General features: G+C 36.5%; 1 protein-coding gene across 2 annotated transcripts in view; it reads left to right on the top strand.

Moving 5' to 3' along the window:
• Positions 1 to 19530, top strand: part of KDM5A (lysine demethylase 5A) — a 63213-nt gene that overhangs the window by 1843 nt on the left and 41840 nt on the right. For both annotated transcript variants that reach the window (XM_081593968.1, XM_081593969.1), the window contains exons 2-11: positions 1233 to 1310; positions 2319 to 2441; positions 8153 to 8323; positions 10274 to 10408; positions 11482 to 11587; positions 12754 to 12845; positions 13452 to 13610; positions 14704 to 14823; positions 15556 to 15714; positions 18936 to 19117. In XM_081593968.1, the coding sequence (XP_081450094.1) occupies positions 1233 to 1310; positions 2319 to 2441; positions 8153 to 8323; positions 10274 to 10408; positions 11482 to 11587; positions 12754 to 12845; positions 13452 to 13610; positions 14704 to 14823; positions 15556 to 15714; positions 18936 to 19117 (1325 nt within the window). The remainder of the gene's footprint in view (positions 1 to 1232; positions 1311 to 2318; positions 2442 to 8152; positions 8324 to 10273; positions 10409 to 11481; positions 11588 to 12753; positions 12846 to 13451; positions 13611 to 14703; positions 14824 to 15555; positions 15715 to 18935; positions 19118 to 19530) is intronic.

Genomic DNA, 19530 nt, shown 5'->3' with positions numbered 1-19530 from the left:
AGTCTGGATAAGTTAAATAACTTACCAGATGTGTGATCTTGGGCAAAGTAAATTTGTGAATCTGGATCACTCACTTTGATTCTAAAACCTAGACAAGCTCCTTCTCTTGTGCTCAGTCAGTTTGGTTAAGATTATTGGCCATCACTCGCAAGCAAAAGTTTAAGAAATAACTACCGTGATGAATGATGTGTATTGTCATCCTCCCAGAGCTTCACTTCACTTTTATGAAAAATTTATTTTCACTGAACCCTTTGTTTTTCACAATTACCTCACTGACAAAACCTTAAGCACTGAAGCTTTTCCTGAACCATATGTTCATTTACTCTGTTGTCTTAATGAGTTAGAAATTCTATTCACGGTTCCTTTTGGAACCTTAAAAAAAATTGACTACTTTTTGTTATTTAAAAAAATCTAAATATATATTCTCTTTGTGTCACGTTATTATTACTGAAAATAAATGTTTAGAAGCAGAATTTAATTTCAGTATTGGTAGATTTCTTTAGTTTCCAAGGTAAGATAATTTTTTTTAAACTTCTTATCACATTTTAAAATAGATTTAGTATTATTTAGGCCAACTCAAACTGTGATCTCTAGAAATCTACTTGAAATGTGCCATCTCATTTCAGTTATACCACGTCTCCAATCTGGAAATTGTCCTTGTTTTGTGGGTTTGTTTAGTTTTTTGTTTAATTTTCATTTTTTTAAAAAAATTTGGTTGCCCAGAAGCTGGGCTTTGAAGAGAACATTTATGTAACGTAGACTTTAAAGTGCTGTGTCACATTCCACATGAATGAAAAAACACATTGTCCAATTACATAAGTACTTTTAAGATGTTACCTTTTGGTCTTAGTTTTACTCTTTTTTCATTTCTTTCAAATTCTGTTTTCTTTTTAACTTGATAAACTTGGATGATTATTCGATGCTGTATTGAGATGAGCTGATTGCATTCCGCTTGAGTAATTGGGGAAAGCATAATTGTGCAGTATAAATAATGGGAGTGGGAGATTTGAGGAGGAAATAGATAAGATAATTTTAGTATTAGAATGTTAGAGGTAAGTAATTGGAGATAGTAATAAATTATTTTATCTGAAGAATGTTCTATCTCTCACTAGAGAAGACTAGTAAGTTGGTGTGTTGTCATCATGATTTGTGGCAACTCATCCCATAAATTAAGAGAATGAATTCTTTGCTTATTAACCAACATAGTGAAGATTTTTTTCCCCTCTATTTAGGATTGGCAGCCTCCATTTGCATGTGAAGTCAAAAGCTTCCGTTTTACTCCCAGAGTCCAGCGCCTGAATGAGCTTGAGGTGAGTGTTGTCTTATCACTGTTTTGTCTCCTGATTTCTTCATGTCAGGACTTCAGGTTTGAGAAACTCATGAACCAGGGCTCAGAGTTAATGTGAATTGTGACTGAATGGAAGGAAGCTTCTGATTTTTAAAAAAGTTGTTTATAGTAGTTACAGTTTTTTTTTTACTTAGCTGGGATTATGGGGAACTATCTGCTTTCTTTGGTGCTTATTATTCTACTAAGTTTTTTTGTTGTTATTAGTGTTGGAAAATTCTGTAGCCTGTAGTCTTTTGGGAAATAGTTTTAAAAATTATTCTATTAAAACCTAGTTTCAGAGGGGTTTTTTTTTTCCCTCTGACAGAACTTTTCTAGGATTCTTAATCTGATTTATTAAGATCTTTCTTTAAATACTCCTGATCTATCTTAAATTTCCAATTTGAAATTTGTTTAAATAGTTGTTCCTTTACGCTTGCTAGATTTTCAGAGGATGCTTCAATATGGATAAAAACTATTCTAGAATACAAAAGAGAGATCTTAAAGATCGTTAAGGCTTAATGTGTTACGCTGTTTGTTTTTTTTCTATGATGCTCATAAAACATTGATGGTTTTTTTTTTATTTTAATACCTATTGTTTTCCTTTAGTTTCTTATAATAAGATACTTGATGAAGAGTCTTAATGTCAGTGAGGTAGAGAGTTGGTGTCCCTGAAGTGTACATGTTATCTACAGATGAAATGTCAGGCATAGAATGCTTAGAAACAGAATAGTTTGATTTATTAAATTTTCTAATTAGCTTAAAGTTAACTTTTACAAAAAATTGGTTTGTTTAGATGAGAAATTTTCACATAAATTAACTTTTTTGCCTTAGTAAAGTTTAGCAAACAGTAACAGTTTGCTTCTTGGTTCGCCTAAGCAGTGATGAGAAGTCTGAGTTTCTTTTGAGAGATGAGTACTTTTCTTAAGTAAAACTCATTTTTTCAACCATAACTTAGTTCCTATTTTTGACTTTTCTATTTTATTAATCTTAGGCGATGACCAGAGTGAGATTGGACTTCTTGGATCAACTAGCAAAATTTTGGGAACTTCAGGGATCTACTCTCAAGATCCCTGTGGTGGAGAGAAAAATCCTGGATCTGTATGCTTTGAGCAAGGTGAGGCTTGTAGTTGGTTAAGATACTAGAACAGAGGCTAGAAAATTTGTGAAATTAGAATTTCAGATATACTTGATGGAAAACATTGCTTTCTAGGTAGGATTTGATTGACCATAGAGGAGGGGCTACTGCTTATGAAGTACATCTTAATTAGCAAATATCTTGTGATAAGAAATTAAGTTTGATTGTCCTGGAGTTTATTGGAATTTCATCTTTAAGTTCCTGTGGATGTCTCTTCCCTCTAACCTTTGAAAATGCTTATAAATCTGAGATTTAAAGCTGAAAAGCAGACATTTTGACTGTAGTTATCTTGTTTATAATACTTGTCTTCTTTAAATGTCATAGTGAGATTGCTGCTTCTCACCGCATGAACTTTTTCCTTTACATTGAGGCTTGAGGTAAAGTGTGATGCACAAGTCCTAAATGTCCAGCTGGGTTGATCTTTCTATACGAGTGTATGCTCGTGTCAGCATCACCCAGATCCAGACAACGGATGTTCACAGCACTCCTGTAGCTCCTTCCTCTCCGTCCCAGTCAGTACTTCTCCCCAGAGGTGACCGTTGCTCTGCCCTCTGTCCCTGGGTGAATGTCTCAGTAACAGGACATTTTACTTTCTAGCAAGAGGCACAGGCTGAAAACTGCACAGAATACTGAGAGTTCTTATATTTTTAGGTTGTTCGGTATGCCCTTTACTTTGGGAAAAAAAATCATCTTTGGCTCACAGCTGATGAATATCTCTTGAATTTGTGTTATTTTAGACATGATTTTAACACACTTTGATTCCCACTGTTTTTTAATGGGAAGCAGGTTTTCAGTCTCCTGCGTCGTTAAATTCAGTGTGATTGTTTCCTATTTTGATTAAGTCACTTTGTCTTTCTCGCTGGTTATTATTTTTGACTGTAAAAAGTGTTACTTCGAATGTCTATAATTCAGTGGAATTTTACATAAACAATTACGGTTTATAATCAGTGCAGCAAGGAACATTTATTCTAGTAATTTTTAAGGAAATTTTTGTTAAAGTAATACATTTTTTAAAAGGCTTAAAGTAAAAACTAACGTTCTCCCTTCTCCATCTCTCCACTCTTACTAGCGCTCCTTAGAGCTAATCACTATCAGTTCTTTTAGCTGTTTCTGATTTTGATCTCCATATTTCCAAATAACATGATCATGCTGTTTCTTCACTGTTTTAGTTTTAAATATGCATACTGATTTTTGCTATTAGAGATGGGCAGTGGGTATAAAAATTAAATCCTTATATACTTCAAGTGCCCTAGTCCCTTATAATGTAGTTAGATAAATTTTTTTTTTAATTATTGCTGTGACTGCATAAATATAAATTTATTTGTCCTTGTGCGTAATAGCATGCTATGATTGTTTCCTTGAACTAGTTTTTATTTTCCTTGGAGTTAATGGTCCCCTGGCCTTTTTTTATTTTGTAAGTTTTCTCTTTGTGTATCAGAGATTTATTTTCAGGTCTTCCCAGAAGTGTAGAGTCTCTCAGTGCGGTTTCACCCAGCAGAAGACCTGTCAGTTTCATTTCCTTCTTAGAGTGACTCCTCTGGAGTTCTCTGTCCTGCTCCAGTCCAGACTGGTGGTTTTTTTAAGGTTAGCTGTCAGCTTAGAACTTTCACTATCATCATTCTGGGAATTCATTTGGCTTTCTCCTTGTTTTAAGTCTTCCTGTTACTGGGTTTATTCCTATTTTGGTGAAACGTTTCTTCTGCTAGTTTGATGGCAACAAAGTAAACGAAATGTAAATGTTTTTGCTTGTCTAGAAATGTTCTACTTTTAAACTTCATTGGTAGTTTGGTGGGTTTCGCAGTCTAAATTGTCAATCATTTTACTTCAAAATTGTGTTTTGAAAGTTGTACTCCATAATCTAGCTTCTAGTATTGTTATTGAGAAGAATAATGCCATGTTAATTCCTGTTCCTTTGTACGTGACTTTTTCTAAGACACAAGGTTTGATCTTTATTCTCAGTACTTCGAGAATTCACAGTGATATTCACGGGTACATGTTAATTTTCATTGCATATGTTTATTGCACTTGATAATCTTTCTAATCTGAACTCCCATCCTTGAGTTTTTGTAACTTTTCTTGTGTTAATTCTTTGCCAGTTTCTTCCATTTATCTTTTCTACTCTTTTTGAACTGCCACTAGTTGGATGTGAGACTGTTAGACTTATTGTCTGGTTTATTTATCTGTTTCTTTCTTAGGTTCGAGTCCCTTCTTTCAGACTCTCCTGAGAGGAGATCTCTAGTCTTCTGCTGGGGTTGAAGAGAGATTGCCTGGCCATGCTGACTAGGGGAGGCCTGACTGCTTTTATACAGGCTTTCAGTCAACACTGTTCTTTTTAAATTTAATTTTAAAGATACTGATGCTTCCATTTCTTAAGCCTTTCCAAGTTCTAGGTTGCTGCGCTTTGGCTCTCTTCTATTGCTTGGGGCTTTTTTGTTTGTTGTTTCTGCTTGCTAGAGCGTCACTCAGACATCTGCTTTTCCCTCGGTCTTCTTGCCATCTTAGGAGCATACCTTTTTGTCCCTCAACTTTTTAGTGGAGCTTTGAGAGGGAGCTTTTAAGTTGAATATTGCTGCTGCTTTTTGTTTGTTAAAATTGTCCCCTGCTAACTGGACTTTGTTTTTCATTGAACTGAAATTTTGGCCTTGATTGACATTACTCTTTTGTTAAGTTTGCTTAAGGGTTTGTATTCTTTGTGTTCAATTTAAGTGCGTGCCATGTGTCTCTTTAGGGCGTGGGTTATGTGATGTTTTCTAATGACAGTGGTGTGATACCTTTCATGGCAAATGTTTGGAGTAAATGAAATTATGCATGATAATCTCTGAATCTCTCAGCTGCAGAAATGCAAGTACTAAGGTTTTGTGTGTTTTAAGTATTAGGCCTGCTTAGATTGTTGGAGTATTGCGAACATGAAGCCAGAGCCGTGGCTTTGATTTCTTTGTTAGTCAGTTCTGTCTTAACTCTTGTCAACACCCTGATCATGCTGCTGTCAGAAATCAGCAGACCTGGGTGAGAAGCATGACTGGATCCGTGGAGCTCTATCGTTACTGATGGAAATTTAGCTGGAAGTGCTTAAAATACAGAGCAGATTGTTATGTAATGGTGGTAATTGTGTTGGGTAACACACGTTACTGGGAAGGCTTCTCTTTCCTCTCTGTACTGCTTCTCCCCAGTTGCTTCAGCCTCACCGGTTTCCTTATTGTTTCTCAGTATGCTCTGCAGGCTTCTCACGTGGGCCTTGACTCTGGCTGTTTCCTGTGTATCAGCTTGGTCACTGCTTTCCCCTCCTTCAGGTCTTTGCTCACCTCTTAGCTTTATGATGAGGCTTTTGTGACTGTTTAATGCTTCGATTTACCCTCATTCTCCTACTGGGGAGGCTTTTAAACTACTCTCAGGTTTTTTCCGCGGGCTTTGTCGTTTCAAAATTGACATTTAGTCTCCCACTAGGTTATAAGCTCCAGCAGGGCAGAGGTCTTTATTTTATTCACAGCTGTAGCTCCAGCACCTGCAACAGAGCTGACAGTGTAGAGACCCTGGGAACTGTGAATGAAAGACCTTCTCATCACCCATTTGCTTCCAGACAGCCCTCTATCCACACCACCCTTGGTGTGTCTTCCTCCACACTACAGAATTTGAGAAATAAAAGTTTTTTCTCTATTTAATTTTTCCCTGCTTGACTCTTATTAACAGAGCTTCTCAGAGGGTATGATAAAAAAGCTAAAGAATTGGAGATGGGTTTTATTCTTGTGCACGGGAACGTCTTCATTTCTTCCATACTTTCAGATACTTCACTAGAGAAGCATTTTGCCTGGGCTGTGGTTTCATCTTTGCTATAATAAAGTGCTAAGCATGAGAGCAGAAAATGCGTCCTTACTTTCAGTCTGTACACCTCTCCTCCACCCCCAATTTGCCACCTCACACAGACATTTGTAATATAGCCAGCATTGATACAGCTCTTACTTTATCCTTGTGCTTTTCATGTTTTATTTCATTTGTCTTCACAGCAGCCTCATAATGAGGTCGAGGTACTGCTATTATTACTATTTTAATAATAGGTATCTGAGATGCAAATTATGTAACTTACCCAAGGTCATAACAGCTGTTAGCAGAGCTGGGGTGTGAACTCAGGCAATCTGTCTCGAGTCCCTGCTCTTAGACTTTGGGGAAAAAAATGGTAAAATGCACATGATTGACTGTTTTTAAGTGTACAATTTTATGGCATTATGTATTTTCAGAGTGTTGTACAGCCCATTGCTACTATCCATTTCCAGAACTTTCCCCACCCTTTCGCACCTGGTGAAACCTTTCTTTCTACAAATTTGCTTGTGTATGGTTATCTCATTTAAATGGGATCACACAATATTCATCTTCTTGGGTTTGTATAATGTTTTCAAAGTTCATCCATGTTGTTACATATATCAGAGTTTCATTAATTTTTAAGGCTGAATAATATTCCATGCATGTCTTTACCACATTTTGTTTATCTGCTCAACTCTTGATGGGTATTTGGGTTGTTTCTACCTACTGTCTGTGTGTGAGTGATGCTCCTGTGAACACTGGTATGTGAGTACTGTTTGAATCCTTGCTTTCAGTTCTTTTGGGTATATCGCTAGATATGTGTAATTGCTGGATCCTATGGTAATTGTTTTTCTCTTTTAGCTGTTTGGTGTAGTAGAATATGATAGTGTATACTCAAAGAGGAAAATTTTTTCAATTTAGATAACTTCATCACAGCCTTCTTTATTCTTTCACCAATGAAACTGAAAACTGCCTGCGTTTTAGAAGTGTGAGAGATGTACAGTATCAGCTTTTGGAACTTGGAGGCCTTGGTACAGGTCTGTTCTGTACTGGTCCTGGTTTGATGTGAAAGTCACTCAGTTGTGTCCGACTTTTTGCGACCCTGTGGACTATACAGTGCATGGAATTCTCCAGGCCAGAATATTGGAATGGGTAGCCATTCCCTTCTCCAGGGGATCTTCCCAACCCAGGGCTTGAAGCCAGGTCTCCTGTATTGCAGGCGGATTCTTCACCAGCTGAGCTGCCAGGGAATCCCTGGTTTGATCTGAGCATTCAGCAAAAATTGGCCCATTTCTCCCATCACTTCCTACCTTAATACCTATGTTGTGGTATAGCTATTGCAGTTGAACTTTCTTTATCATTTCTTTATAATCTTTCTTGTAAAACTTCTCTTTTTTAAAAATGATGGCCTCTTTTTCAAAATATCCTCTGAATTCACTGTTCGCTTGACATTTTTTAAAAATTCTCTTCAGTTGCTTTATTTTCTAGTATCAGTATTATGTTCATTTTGTATTATGTAACATTCTTATGTCTATACTTGGTCTGTTCTTTTATTTGTACTTTGAGTTCCCTGTGGATATACATGTGTAAACACACATACATGTGTTTAGATTTCCCATGGTGCATTATGTGGAATGTATAAATTCATCAAATGTTTTTGAATGCTTGGTTCATTGAAGGTAGGCACAGTAACGAATAATAGTGTTTAAAACGTCCCAAAATCATTGTCTCTATTTCATACTTTAAATATCAGTGAGTTTCAGTTTTGTCACATATTTCTTGAAAGCAAATCTAAAATCGAGGCCCAGAATAATTTTTCCATTTAGCAGACAGGATGTCGAGTCAAAATACATGAATCTTCCTCTTTCCCTAAATAATTTTTACTTTCTTTTCAGATTGTTGCCAGCAAAGGTGGTTTTGAAATGGTCACCAAAGAGAAGAAATGGTCTAAAGTGGGTAGCCGCTTGGGATATCTGCCAGGAAAAGGAACTGGGTCCCTTTTGAAGTCACATTATGAAAGAATTCTCTACCCGTATGAGCTTTTCCAGTCAGGAGTCAGCCTTATGGTGAGATGCATCACTTTTCTTAGGCATGAATAAATCCAGTGTCTGCCAGATATAGAAACACACCTTAGACCATTTACTGTAACAGGTTAGCTAGCAGTTGGCTGTGGTTTCTCCAGGTGCCAAAATTTGGGGGAGCAAGTTTAAAAAATCACAACTGTTTTTGATGGTTTACAAGATAAAGGCTAATGGGAGTGAAGAATGTCTTCTTACTTACATAAGATGTTTACACTTAGGCAAGACCTAAGCTTTTAAAAAAAATTCCTCCACCTGGATTCATGTTTTGTTTTTTTTTTAATGGCTTGATTGAGGTAGAAGTTACATACTACAGAATTCACTCATTGTAGGTACACAGTCAGTAAGCTGTGATAAATTACAAATTTATGCAGCTGTTATCACCATCTGGTTTTAGAACACTTCCATTAACCCAAAAGATTTCTTTGTGTTTGTTTATAGTTGGTTCTTGCTTCTACCCTCAAACCTGGACAACAACTAATCTGCTTTCTGATTCTATAGTTTTACCTTTTCTAGAAATTTCACATAGATGGAATCATACAGTGTGATTTTGTGTATGGTTTCTTTCACTGAGCCTAATGATTCTTAAGGTTTATCTGTATTTTAGTATCAGTACTTCATTCATTTTTATGGCTGAATAATATTCTGTTGTATGGTTATACCACATTTGTTTATTCATTTATCAGTTGATGGACATTTCGATGTTTCCAGTTTATGGCTATTATGAATAATGCTATGAATATTCATGTACTAGTCTTTGTGTGGACATATGTTTTCATTTCTCTTGGGTAGATACCTAGGAGTGGAATTGCTGGGTTATACGGTAAGTTTGTGTTTAACTTTTTAAGAAACTGCCAAACTGTTTTCCAAAGTGGCTGAACCATCTTGCATTCCCACCAGTAATGTAGAGGCTTCCAATTTCTCCACATCTTTGCCAACACTTGGTATTGTCAGTTTTTTTGCTTATAGCCATTCTAGTGGGTGTGTAGTGGTATCTCATTGTGGTTTTAATTTTATTTCCCTAATGACTAATGGTGTTGTTCATCTTTTCATGTGTGTATTAGCCATTTGTATATCTTAATGAAGTGTCTGCTCAAATCTTTTTTTTATTGGATTGTTTGCCATCTTATACTTGTTTTAAAATTTTGCTAAATATTCTGGATATAAGTCCTTTATCAGATGTATGATTTCATGTAAGTTTTTTCTTCTAGTCTGTGGTTCGATTTTCTGCCTCTTATGGATTGTGTTGTTACCATATCTGAGAAATCTTTTCTTAACCCAAGGCCAAAAGTTTGTTTTCATCTAGAAGTTTTATAGTTTTAGTTTTTATGTTTAGGTCTGTGACCCATTTTGGATTATTTTTTGTATATAGTCTTAGGTAAAGCTATAAATTTGTTTTGGGGGCATCGAGGTATAGGAATATCCAATAGTTCCAGCAGCATTTGTTTAAAAGATGGCCTTTTCCCCATTTACCTTGCCCAGGTGATTTACCTTACCAAGGTGATTAATCTTGGCACCTTCGTTGAAAATCAGTTGACTCTAAATATATAGGTTTATTTCTAGTCCATTTTGTTCTTTGATCTCTATGTTTCATCCTAACAATAGTGCTATGCTATCTTGAGTACCATAGCTTTATAGTAAGTTTAGGTATCTCATAGTAGTATAAGTCCTCCAGCTTGGTTCTTTTTTCAAAATTTCCAAAAAATTTGCACTTCCACATAAATTTTAGAATCTACTCCATTTCTATGGCAAAAGCCTGCTAGGATTTTGATAGGGATTGTCTTGAATCTATAGACCAATTTGGCGGGAGAATTGTCATCTGGTTTCATGTGTTAATAGTTTTAGGGATATATTAGAAATTTATTATTTTTCTTCTGATTCTCAAATCTGATTTCTTATCAGTGAATCTGCCCTCTTCCTGTGCTCTCAATTCTTTAGGGTGTACAAATGCCTAATTTAGACCTTAAGGAAAAAGTGGAGCCTGAGGTTCTTAGCACTGACGTCCAAACTTCGCCAGAACCGGGAACAAGAATGAACATTCTGCCGAAGAGAACAAGACGCGTTAAGTCTCAGGTATCAATTTCTGCAGGCCCTTCTGACAGGAATTTTAGCTCGTTGACCGTGCAGAACATGTGCCTGGTTTTGGGAGGTCATTCATGTACTGTTCTTGAAAACTTAAGAGACATATTTTTCATTTACTTTTGAGATGAATAAGGAGGAAATTGTAAAATTTGGTCTGATTTGATTTAGAGAGTTCTTTGTTAATATTAAACAACTTTGACAGAGATGACAAATCAGAGTGACTCTGGATACTGGGCCAATTTCATAGACATGCTGATGATTTCTAGTACATTTTATTTTCGTGGTTACTGTAAATGAGAGGAGTAGGAAGGAGAGATTTTATTTTTCACCCATCCTTCCTTTAAAAACCAGACTATAATTTTCTTAGTGTCTGGGTCATTCCAATGTAATTTCTATAGTGTTCTTGTGACCTAGAATAATTTTAAAGCCTAATGATAATCGGTAAAGATAACCCTGTATGCGAGACATCAAAAGAGACACAGATAAATAGAACAGTGTTATGGACTCTCTAGGAGAGGGTGAGGGCGGGATGATATGGGAGAATGGCATTGAAGCATGTAAATTATCATATGTGAAACGAATTGCCAGTCCACGTTCAATGCATGATACAGGACGCTCAGGGCTGGTGCACCAGGATGATCCAGAGGGATGGGACGGGGAGGGAGGTGGGAGAGGGGTTATGGAAGGGGAAAACATGTACACCCATGGTGGATTCATGGCAGTGTATGGCAAAACAAATACAATATTGTAAAGTTAAAAAATAGATAAACTAATTTAAAAAATAAATAAAGCCTAATGAAAGCATCAGAAGAAAAATGCCCATAATTTCTTTTTGTCTGCTCCTCTCCCACTTTCCTATTCGCATTTCTTTGTGGTCCTTCACGTTGTGTTTTGTTTTGGGGGTAATCTTAGTTCCTGGATCAGGGATAAGGCAGCAAGCTGATTTAGAATTAAAAATTTCCTTTATTTTTAACTGGCTCTTGAAACTTTTCTTAGGTAAGAAAGTAAATTAATGCATCACAAAATTAGACTAATGTGACTTTTATTTATTTATTTTTTTTTAGTCAGAGTCTGGAGAAGTGAATAGAAATACGGAACTGAAGAAACTTCGGATTTTTGGGGCTGGGCCTAAGGTTGTGGGCTTGGCAATGGGAGTAAAAGAAAAGGAAGGTAAATCTGTATTTGGTCACGGAAAGTATTAAGGTGCAGTGGTGTGGTTATAACAGATGCAGGTTGTGCTTGAATCTTAGTCTGCTGTGGGGTTTTCTAAGGATTGTATTGTAGACTTGCAGCATGATTCCCAGATAAATCACCTTTTTAATGGCAGATAATCTTAAGGTGTGAGAAGCCATAGTATGTTAAATTTGTATACTATTTTGGGAGAAAATTTCCTCCTCCATTTCCTCCTTCCACTTGACACAGAAATGATTGTTTCTAAAGGCTGATTTATAAGAGAATGGCGAAATTAATGATTCTCACCTGGTGATCTAAAGCTTGCTGTTTTTAAATTTAAAAAGAAATAGAGGAGTCTCTCTGACCTTTAGAATCAGAATATACTAGGGAGAGCTAATAATTTAGATTCTAACTCTAATTATAATATTTTTCTGTAATTGCCTTGATGTATTACAACACTTCATTTAAGTAATCTATTTGAAGAATGGCTGGTGCTCCCAGCTTAGCATGTTAGAATTAGCATGTGAGTAAAAGTGCTAATGCAGAGATAAGTACATGTCAGTTTTAAGACTCAATTTGACGAAGATTGTGTTGGCTGTGTTTTTACTGTATAAGAATTTAATGGAATACTGTAATCACAAGTCATACTGATTTTTGTGCATTTTATGATATGACTTAAGTCATGATTCCAATTCTAGACTGAACTCTGGTTGATTAGATAATATTGTTCTATCACCAAATATTCAGTGTGACCAAACTTACTTGATCTATTACAGTGTTTACTATTACTCTTTTAAAAATTAAGCACCTTATCTTTTTTATGTTTGTAATTGTATTGGCTGGCAGTGATCTTAATGCTAGTCTCAAATTAGTTCCTGATAAGTTCTACATGTGGGCAATACAGAATTAGTACTTACACTCTCTGCAGCTCGATTGCCTGGACTAGAATCCCAAATGTGCTGCTGACTCACTGTGTGAGTTTGGGCAGGTTACCTAACTTCTCTGTTCTTCAGATTCTTTATCTTCACTGGGGGATAATAGTTTATCTGCCTCGTAGTGTTGTGAGATTTTAACTAATTTAAATAATTTAAAATAGTGTCTGGTCCATGGTAAGCTCTCAACATTAGTTTTTACTATTATTATATAATTATTTTTATTTCAAGATGAGGTCTCCCGAAGACGAAAAGTTACCAACAGGTCAGACGCATTTAACATGCAAATGAGACAACGGAAAGGAACTCTCTCTGTTAACTTTGTAAGTGTTCTGAGATGTGTTAGGAGGGAAAGGATTTATTTTTATTTTAGTTTTGCTCTTTTCTCTTGCTGTGTCTGGTATGTCATTTAGTTAGTTCATTTAGTTAGAAGCCTTAGTGCATCTGAAGCTTCAGCTTTGGTGTATATCACATTAACCTTGTTTTGTGACATACACACACGTTCTTGAGTCATATACCTAGTGAATGAGTGAGTGAGAGGATGACTCTGTCAACCCTTAGCTGTATTAGACAGTATTCGGTCCTCAGCCCTCTACCAGTGAAGAGCACTTGTGTGTAGGAAGAGTGACATAGTCTATTTTATTTATAGAAATTGACACTCAAGTACCCTAGATTTGTAGTGGTCATTTACTCTGATACCTTGATACCCTTTTATTAACTTGCTTGTAGAAGCTCTGAGGAAATTCAGGAAGTTTTATGCAAAGCTGTTAATATACAGTTATTTAAAACAAGTATTCAGGACTTACGTTTATTTTTTAGCGTACAGTATTTTGTTTGTTTCAATTAAGGCATTCCTGGTAAAGATTTAATACTGCTTCTTAATAAACTTATTAATAAACTTTCATGTTACTTTATTTTGTTGTTAACAGGTTGATCTCTATGTTTGTATGTTTTGTGGTCGGGGAAACAATGAAGATAAGCTGCTGCTGTGTGACGGGTGTGATGACAGCTACCATACGTTCTGTTTAATTCCCCCACTGCCCGACGTGCCCAAGGGCGACTGGAGGTGTCCTAAGTGTGTGGCCGAGGTACACGCCCAACCTTACCTTTTAAAATGAAGAAAAACATGCATACAAGTATACAGTCAACACTTCCCATGAAGCTGCTTCTCCTCTGTCTTTGTTTTTCAGAGCTTGAAGTTGCTAGGCTTTTTAAAAGAGTGATAGTGACTGGAAATGTAACAGTTCTGTTTTTTAAAGCGTCTTTTTCTGACTGTGGTTTGATAATTCTGTTTATTGCTGCAGATGAATGAGACTTTTGCTAGACTATTCATATTCTGGGAAAACAGTAAAAGTGGAGAAAATCCGTAGGTTATTTGTTTTTTCTTTTTTAATTAAAAAAAAAAGTAAAAATCAGATATGAAATTCTAGAACTTAGGATCTATGCATCCAGTTTTCATGCTACCACATAAACTGGTAGTATCTATTAACTTGTTTAAATTTTGGCTTGATTCTACTAAATTTGTTATTGAAAGATTATAGTAATGTCACTGTAAATGTCACCGTCATGAAATGCCTGGTGTGTTTGTTTATTTTAACAAAATGAGATAGAACGTTGAAGGGAAAGAGTTGGCTGGGTGTATTTAGATACATTCAAAGCATATGTTTATGATCTTTTAATTATTTTTTATTATTTTCAACATTAGGCGATTCAGAAGCAGTTCCATTCTTAAGTCCTTGTGTTAAGAAATTGGTCGTGATGATTGGTAGTAGGAAAAAAAATCATTCTTCTCTGGGTGTCCTAGCAACCCAGTGACTGTCCTTTCTCCATTACCTTTCCTCCCTCCCTAAACGTTTGTTTTTTCCGCCAAGGATGATAGACATCTCTGGGCTTGATTCCAGGTTGGTAGCCCTCCAGGTGTGTGTCTTGGTGCCAGAGCTTAATGACAGCTCCAGAGCCTGAAGCTGTCTCATGACCACCTTCCTCTGGAAGGCATGAAAATGCAATTGAGGTTTCAGAACATTATTCCCTGGTTCCATACTGAAAGTAATTAATACATGTTTTGTGGTCTAGAGTTGACTGGATTTGCTTCACCTTGGAAAATGATCAAAGAAGGTCACTGAGAGCCTTATACTTTCTTCAGTTTCAGTAAGTTAATCTTAGATATTTTTTTCTTCCCAGGAATGTAATAAACCTAGAGAAGCTTTTGGATTTGAACAAGCCGTACGAGAGTATACACTTCAGAGCTTTGGAGAGATGGCAGATAATTTTAAGTCTGACTATTTCAATATGCCAGTCCATGTGAGTATTTAGGTCACTTTGGGGAAGTATGAAAGATTTATCTGAGTCCAAAGCTTTTGCTTTGCTTTCTAAAAGCTTCCATTATTTTGTGGAAAACAGAATCAGCATGAAAAAGGTGATAGAACACCATATCTGAGAATCAGGGGCCTGGGGTCTGCTTCTGTTTCTTCGACTTTCTCTTGTGGCAGGGTGCACTCTCCTGTTGAGAAATTGACTTCTGTCTTTCCCTTGTTTGTGGACCCTCTGAGCACAGTCCTTTTCACACAAGCATGGAAGATGTGGCAGTTGCTGCTTTTATTTAGTTATTTGTACTATGAGGTTTGCTTCTTTTCCTGGGGCATCTTGGGCTTTAAAAAATCCCCATCAAAATAATTTTCTAAAGCTATTAAAATTCATCCTTGATTTTTGTGTTTCCTTTTTCTTCATTATGTCCTGGGCCTTCTTTATCCTTCTTAGTTGGAAAGCAGCTTGCGGAAGAAAGCAGTTCAAGTTCATTGTGTTTTTTTGTGTGTTTTTTTGTTTTGTTGTTTTCATTGTGTTTTTCATCTAAGTCCTCTTTAGCTTTTCCCCATCCTCAATCAGAAAAGCTAAGACTGCAGTCTTTTCAACTCTGAGAATTGAGAGGGTTTTCTGTTTTTTTCATGGGTTTGTTCAATTGACCTGTGTATTGTGTTACAGTGGGTTATGATTGTAGTGAGTTTGTAATCTGTCATCTCTGTTTTCCATGTGTAGATGGTCCCCACAGAACTGGTAGAGAAGGAATTCTGGCGGCTGGTGAGCAGCATTGAAGAAGATGTTATTGTAGAGTATGGAGCTGACATCTCCTCAAAAGACTTTGGGAGTGGATTTCCTGTCAAGGATGGCCGGAGAAAGATGCTGCCGGAAGAAGAGGTGCAGAGCATGCAGTAGTATCTATACTTCTTACCTGCGGCCAGCTCAGCCTTTGCTAGTAGAAAACAGCCTTTCTTTAATCTTAAAGGGACCACATTCATTTAAAACACTAAATATGTAGAATTTGGACATTACAAATAATCTTCTATTTTGAAAACAATAAATGCAAAGTACCTTTAAAAACTATTTAACTTTTCATTTCAAAACCAGTTTAATTAGTTTAAAACTTAACTCCGGTTAAAAGATTTTGTGTAGCTGTCTCTATTTGGAGATGTAGAAAATGACTTTAGAAAAAAAATACTACATTTCACCGGTAGGTCCACAATTACATTTCCTTCAACATCTGGGCAGGTAGTTTTCAAACATGCATTTAAATTGTAACAGGTAATGAAGTGCTGTCAGATAGGGGGTGATCTCTATGTGTAAAGCTGAATTAAGATGATCATTTATTTCTTTTTCTCTTACTTTGGTCTTTGTCACTTTCTTTTCCTTTATATTTGGCAATAGTTGGAAATTCAATTTCCTGTTTTCTTACACATAGTAAGGGAAAAAAAGGTACATAGTGGAGAAGGATACACAGTTAAAAATACGGCCCCTCTAGGTCTCTTGTTACCGTTGGCGTGGTATATCTCTTTCCATTCTTTTACCTTGAAGCTGTTTGTATTTTGGAATCTGGCCTGTGTCTCTTATAGGCAGCATATGCTTGAATCTTGCTTTTTAAAAATCTAATGTGAAGGTTGACTTTAGTTGGAGTGTTTAGTCCATTTAAATTTAATGTGGTTGATTTATATCTGCCATCTTGCTGCTTTCTCTGTCTCCTGTGCTTCTGCTCCTCTTTCTCCTTTGTTGCCTTCTTTTGGTGTTAAAGAGGTATTTTTCATCATACCATTTTAATTGGCTTGAAATTTTTTTTGGGGGGGTATATATTTTGAGTTATTTAGTGGTTCTCTAAGAATCACAGTATACAGCTTTTTTTTAAAAAAATAGCTTCATCAACAGTGTCCGTCTTTAACTGATCACATTCTACTTCATTTTAATATTGACTTCTGGTAAATTAGAAACTTGGAAACTGTCTTTTCATTTGTTTTTCTCTTTTGTGTATTACTGTGTGTCATATCTGCATATTGTGTAATACACCAACATGACAGTATAGTATTGCTTTAAACCATCTTATGATCTTTAAAACAATTCAGAAAAAAGAATTTTACAGTATTACATCGTCACACATATATACCCTTTCTGGTACTCTTTCTTTCATTCCTGTGGGTCCAGGATACTTTTTATTTGAGCCTCCTGGACTGTTGCTATTTGTAGTACAGGTCTGCTAGCAATAAATTCTTGTCTTTGCTTACATGAGAATGTCTCCATTTAGCCTTCTTTTAGTTTCTTAAAACTAAATACTTCTCAATTTTTTTGCCTTTGATTGTGTTCTAGTTTCTTGAAATGGTTGTTCTGATAATTTGTTCAGTTCTATCCTTGTTTTCTGTGGAGGGAGTTGCCCGACCTCCCCACATCACCGTTTCCAAAAGTTCTTCATGATTAGAAGTCTCCTTCCTACCTGGGTCTCTAGTTAGACAGAGGACTCTGTTTCATCTTCTCTTGTATCCTTCCCTATGTAGTGTGTCTCTGAGCAGGTAAGCATCATGCCTACAGAATTATGTTCTAAAACAGGAATGGGAGTGTGCACTGCTCACATCATTCCAACCCTGGCTTCCCTTGTTTTGAGTCATGTCTTGCCCTGTCCAGTCCATTGTAACTCCTTACAGTATCACCGACCCAATTTATTCATGGTACCGTCTCATTCTTTATCATGCCGACTGTCCACTCAGAAAAATCTGACTACTTAATATGTGCTGAATGGGGTTTTCATTTTGTTTTGTTTTCTCCATGATCAAAAGCTGTGTCTTTGGGCTGTCGTCTTATTTTAGCCTTATTATTGGTTTTTTCCCCTCATGTCATAGTAGAGCACAGGTTAAGATAATCACGTTGGGAAAATGTTCATAGATTCTCTCATTCACAGATTCTCTCTTCAGCTTTGTCATTGGTTATTTAACCTCTTTACTTAGAGGGTTTTAATCTCTGTATTAGGAAAACTTTCATATGTATAAAAGTTAACATAGTAATGAATTTCTCTCCCTTTATCCCTGGCATCCAGATTCAACCATTACCAGCCTTCTAATAGAAGGCAGTTGGATTCTCTTGTTTCTGCATTCATACTTCTGCAGTATCACACCACATATCCTCTGGAAAACTCACACTACACTGCTGCAAGAATGTCAGTGAAAAAGGCAGATAGCATCTTAGAGTTGTTATGAAAGTAGTTCGACTTTGTGGGTCTCCTGGATTCCTTACTCTCCACTTGGGTTCCTTAAGCCCCACTTTGAGAACTGCTTGCCACAAGGATGATAGCATTTTAAGTCTCTGCCACATACGGCTTCAGAAGTGGATGTTTGAAACTCATATCCAGAGCTTATATCCAGTTAGAAACCTCTGAAAACTCAGCATCTTTCCTTTTTCATTCTGGCTGTGCTTTCTTTGTTTTTTTGGAAACTACAATTTCTTTTTTGTCTTGAACTCGTTTGTGAAACAGATTTTTTGGTGTTGTTAATAGATGTGTTTGTAGTGAGATTGCCCAGGATTCTTGCCTGTAAAATCCCATGGACAGAGGAGCTTGGCAGGCTACAGTCCATGGGGTCTCAAAGAATCGGACATGACTGAGCCCATAGTTGGGGTTGGGGGTGCTGACTTTCTGCCCCATCTTCGTCTTCACTGTTGCCACAGATTCAGGATTCTGTATCCTATTCCGTTTTGTCCTCACAGTATCTTGGCACCATAAATATATTGATAAACATTTTGGTAAGTAATGCTACCAGGGATAAAGTAGAAATATAATAATCAACCTATTAAAATGAATCTCACAGTATTTTACTGGTAAGTTGTGGGGGTGGATGGGGAGTAATAAAAAGCCTTATATGCTCAGAGTAAGCCAGAGATGGCTGAAATAATTAAAGGGAAATGTAAATATCACGTAAATATCACTTAGGAGATAGGATTAAATATTTAGGAACATGAGTTACATGTAGAGAGTAAGGAGCACAGATTCTGTGGACTAGATGATTGTGACTATTAACACAATTCTTTCTTTTGTTTTTAAAGACTCTTGAGATATCTGTTGGGCTCTTGTCATTTCTGCTCTCATATACACTGTTCTCCTTCTGTAGGAATATGCGCTTTCTGGTTGGAACTTGAATAACATGCCTGTGCTAGAGCAGTCTGTTCTCGCACACATCAATGTGGACATCTCTGGCATGAAGGTGCCGTGGCTATATGTGGGGATGTGCTTCTCCTCCTTTTGCTGGCACATTGAAGATCACTGGAGCTATTCCATCAACTACCTGCACTGGTACGCACAGTCTTTATTAACAGCACGCACACTTGGTGACCTTTCTAAAGGTGTGATAATATTAGGTGATGTGTTGGGGAGAACTGACTTTAAAGTGTGTCTTACCCAAAGTAGGATAAGGTACCAGGTAGAGGTCTCAGGGTACAGCGTCTCTGACACTTCCACTCTTAACGTGTGTGCAGCCGAGCCCCAGGTTTTAGACCAGATGATTCTTACTATTCAGAGTACATGAACATTTCTTTGATTTAACTTTTGATATGCAAGGAAGGATATTTAAAGTTTATATAGTAGATATTCTTTAGATCAGACTGTGCAAACTAATGGTTTTCTTTCTTTCATCCTTGTGCTTTGCAATATGAAAGCTTCTAGCCACATGTGGTTGTTTAAATTAGTTAAGATTAAGTAAAATTAAA

Source organism: Giraffa tippelskirchi, chromosome 4 (genome assembly GCF_054371585.1).
Source record: "Giraffa tippelskirchi isolate mGirTip1 chromosome 4, T2T-mGirTip1v1.2.pri, whole genome shotgun sequence".
Taxonomy (NCBI): Eukaryota; Metazoa; Chordata; class Mammalia; order Artiodactyla; family Giraffidae; genus Giraffa; species Giraffa tippelskirchi.
This window is presented reverse-complemented; position numbering and strand designations above follow the sequence as displayed.